This window comes from Musa acuminata, chromosome BXJ2-4, assembly GCF_036884655.1.
Source record: "Musa acuminata AAA Group cultivar baxijiao chromosome BXJ2-4, Cavendish_Baxijiao_AAA, whole genome shotgun sequence".
NCBI lineage: Eukaryota > Viridiplantae > Streptophyta > Magnoliopsida > Zingiberales > Musaceae > Musa > Musa acuminata.
This window is the reverse complement of record NC_088341.1, coordinates 25,514,548-25,518,528: the sequence shown is the minus strand read 5'-3', so window position 1 is coordinate 25,518,528 and position 3,981 is coordinate 25,514,548. Positions and strand designations below refer to the sequence as shown.

Below are 3,981 nucleotides of genomic sequence, written 5' to 3'. Positions count from 1 at the left end.
CGCCGGCAACCCCACTCTTGCAAGGGGCCCGATGGTGTGTCCCGCTAGGCAAAAATGAGACGCTAATGTCGTTGACGGATAGGTGACGCAAAGAATCCAATTGGTGTGATGCCCACGAGCCTCGATCACCACCGTCCCTCTGCCCGCCCACCGACACCAAAAATAGTAACTTACCATTAGGATGAAATTAATTAATTAATTGAAATAAACTTTAAGAGTTAAAATCTCTCTCGTGGTCTGGCACACGGAGACAAAGGTCTCTCATCTCATCTCATCTCCCTTCGCTTATCTTCTTCTCTCTCCTCCTCGCTCGCTCGCTCAGCTCTCTCTCTTTGCCGACAAAGGAAGGAAGGAAGGATGCAGCGCCAGTCGCTGGGATCGCCGGGCTCCAAGACCCGACTCTCCAGCGGAGGTGCCGCCGGGAGAATGGAGCAGCAGCCGGAGGAGGATATGAAAGCGGAGAAGCAGATCCGATGGAGCCTGAGAGCGGATAGGTCCATCCACCTCATCCCCATTCTCACGATCCTCTGCCTCCTCGTCCTCTTCCTCTTCTCCCATGACCCTTCCCCTGCAGGTAGTAAACCGATCGCCTCCCTCGGTCACTCAGCTCCTCTTTGTTCCCTTCTCTTCTAACATACAATATACCTGGTCCTCTTTTTCCGCAGATTTGGAGGCCTTCGGCGCCAGCGGCATCCTGCGACATGACACCAAAGGTACATACTGCGAAATCAAGCACCGCGGGTCTCCTTCGATTCATCGATTTCTGTTGTCTTGACGACGAATTCTTTGCTTCTCTTGTCGGATTCTTTTACCGCACCGTAGCGGTTTCCGGGGCTGAGAGGGTGTCGGCGATCCACAGCAACCGGGGGCTGAAGGCGGCGGCGCGCAACCGGAAGCTGGGCGTCTCTCAGCCGGATGTTCGCACTTGAGCTGTCAGGTTCCGCCACGTCCACGCGGGTATCGACGAAAGCAGCGGCGGCGTGGTGGCCGGGGCGGGCGTCGGTCTCTTCTCTCTGTGATCGATGTAATTACTCTGTTATTAATATCAATTCTTTTTTTGAAAAATAGAGAATAAATGACTGTGTTATTATATGCAATGTTTTTTTTTTAATTTTATTTTGAACTTTATGACAGAAAGGGAAAATAATAACGCGCATCGATGAGATCAAGTATTATCAATTTAATATAGGATGGGGATTTGGTTAAGAGGCGTGAGGATGGGGAGTGGTACGGCACTGCAGCTGCGAGCTGGCACTAATAGGGTGACAGCTCCAAAGCACCAAATTATGTTACACACACATTAACACGAGCAGTCGTGACTGCTATCGTGAGAAGTTCACGAATTAGTCCGACTGCCAGCTGCCATCTAACTTTTCTACCCATGTGAACTGTGGGCCGGAATTTGTCTGAGCATCAACCTCATTGCATATTATAAATTATCTTTATTCATTATAGTTTCCAAATGTTACTACTAATTGAGCAATGTTATTCCTTAAATTCATTTTTGACGTGAACTTAGCATAGTAATCGATCTTGATAATTTTTAATTATAATAAAATAGTATAAGCTGACTTGAAGTCGAGCGTTCAAAGTTGTATCATTGGTTATCACATCACACATCCTATTTCTATCTCCATCCGTAAAAGGTGCTTAGTGAATATATATATATATATATATATATATATATATATATATATATATATATATATATATATATATATATATATATATATATATATATATATATATATATATATATATAGTAAATCTGCTGACACCTGTGAGTACCATGATGTTGAAGCCGATGTACTATATATATGTGGTCGTCACATGGCACCGAGTCCTTGATGGGGTGTCACTAAGTTTCACGAGCGTACAATGTAAATCCATGTTTCTAGATCACCGACGGAGCAGAAAATAAAAATTAATGAACGTTTTTTGGTTAATTGTAGGATTACAACTGCGGTAGAACCCTTGCCACATCAGATAATCAACTATGAAAGTAGGTGGCATTTAAAGAAAATGCATCGATTATTCTCACAATTCTATCCATGAATCATTTGATTATGATCGAGAAGTCTTTTGTGTCTGTTTCACGAATGCTGAAAGTCGATTCATTAGGAACACATGAAGTTTATTAAAATAAATTGATGATTCCAAGATGACACATTGAACAAGATAAATATTATATATATATATATGTCTTTTTTTATTTTAATATAAAAAATTCATATGATTTCGCATGAATCCTGCAGTTTATTATTGACAGCTAAATTCATGACATTAATTAAACTTGCCATCATTCCATTTTTATCCCCTCCTCCCAAAGTAGTCACTTTATCAGTGGACTTGATTGCTTTACTAGGTTGGCATCAATCATAGGCGGAAATTTCTTGGTTGCTACTTCTTTGTTATTGACTAAGCAAGGTACACTGACAAAGTCATTAAGCGAGCTAACAAGGAAGACAATTAAATCCAAATATGTCGAAGGTCTTTCTTAGCTGCACATATAGGCAATTCTAGATTGGTCAGGTGGCAACTTGAAGAGCAGACTAGCATTCTCATACAAAATATAAGCCTACCACATTGATACTATTATTACTAGCAGATAATGAAGAGTTAAGTTTTCATTCCCCTTATCCCCCTAGCAAATATAGTAGTAATAAGTGTTGCCTCGTTTGGTTCTTTTTTAATATAAATTTTATTAAGTAATTAAACAGGTATATCTAAGAACTGAAACATCCAAAATCAAATACTCAAATTGATGAGGCGGAAAATTCTCATCCCATACAATATTCACTTTGTATGCTCTAATGTTCTATGTTAAGCAATAGAAAAATTTTGAAAAGCACTTGTACAATGCCAAACATCTCCTTACCAAATTTTACCATCTTTTGTTTAATGTCCACTATAGTTTTATTATATTATTTCACTTGCACTGATGTCATTCCCATTATTCTCTCTATCACCAAGGTTAAGGTCGATTTTAGTTTCTATCATTTTGATTATAGATCAAGTCGTTATGATTTACTCAGATTTAAAATAATCTTTATATTTTAAAAAATATATCATATAGGTCCTTCTTATCAAATCTGAGTTAAAGTTAACAGACGTTAAAATCTGTTTACGTGGCATTGACTCATAATAAACTATTCATATAATAACATATATAATTTAAGTTTAAAGAAGGGTTAAGGTCTATTTTAGTCCCTTGATTTTAATTATACACCATTTAAATCCTTATGGTTTACTCGTGTCTAAAATAACCCATATATTTTTTAAAACACAATATATACGCCTCTCCCGTCAAATTGAGTTAATAGACATTATAGTTTGTTTATATGATATGCTGATTCATAATAAACTATTAATATAATGATATATATATATATATATATATATATATATATATATATATATATATATATATATATATATATATATATGAAGTTAAAAAAATAGTTAAGATCCATCTTGTCGAGAAAGAAGAAGCGACGAAGACCGTAGCGATGAACGAAAGCAAAAAGACAAAAGCAGGAGAGGCCAAAGGTGAAGGTGAGGGAGAGTTGAACCACCACGTTATAAGCGCAATAGATAGGGGCGCAGGAGAGGACGAAGTGGGACGTGATGGGGACAAAGACACCTAAGAGGAGGAAGAGGGACTAGGAGACCACTATGTGTCTAACGTTGAACTAATTGACGCATATCTACTTAAGGTAGGATAAAAAGCTTCTGAGCTTATCATCATCGTGGGAGAGGCTATGTGCATACGATGTCCTACTAGGTAGCAATGGCTTAGTACTACTAATGGTGGTTACTTCCATAATGATGCCTCCTCCCGTCAATGATGGTGGTTTTAATTTTTTTAAAACGTAAATTATATGTGTCATTATATTAATGATTTATTGTGAGTCAGCATATCATATAAACAGACTCTAACAAATGCTTATATATTATATTTTTTTAAAATATAAAAATTAT

The 3,981-nt window shown here is 37.8% G+C and overlaps 1 protein-coding gene across 1 annotated transcript; it reads left to right on the top strand.

The window, feature by feature from the left end:
* Positions 1 to 238: 238 nt before the first annotated feature.
* Positions 239 to 1,090, top strand: LOC135609062 (uncharacterized). Its single transcript, XM_065102148.1, has 3 exons — positions 239 to 574; positions 666 to 713; positions 823 to 1,090. Exons 1-3 carry the CDS (start codon positions 358 to 360, stop codon positions 927 to 929), a joined length of 372 nt encoding a protein of 123 aa, XP_064958220.1. The 5' UTR covers positions 239 to 357; the 3' UTR covers positions 930 to 1,090.
* The last annotated feature ends 2,891 nt before the right edge of the window (positions 1,091 to 3,981 follow it).

Excerpts from the sequence above, each read along its gene's own strand:
- LOC135609062 (XM_065102148.1), top strand. The coding sequence starts at position 358 with ATGCAGCGCCAGTCGCTGGGATCGCCGGGCTCCAAGACCCGACTCTCC. Across the intron at positions 575-665 it reads CCATGACCCTTCCCCTGCAG|ATTTGGAGGCCTTCGGCGCC; the intron begins GTAGTAAACCGA and ends CTTTTTCCGCAG. Across the intron at positions 714-822 it reads CCTGCGACATGACACCAAAG|CGGTTTCCGGGGCTGAGAGG; the intron begins GTACATACTGCG and ends ACCGCACCGTAG.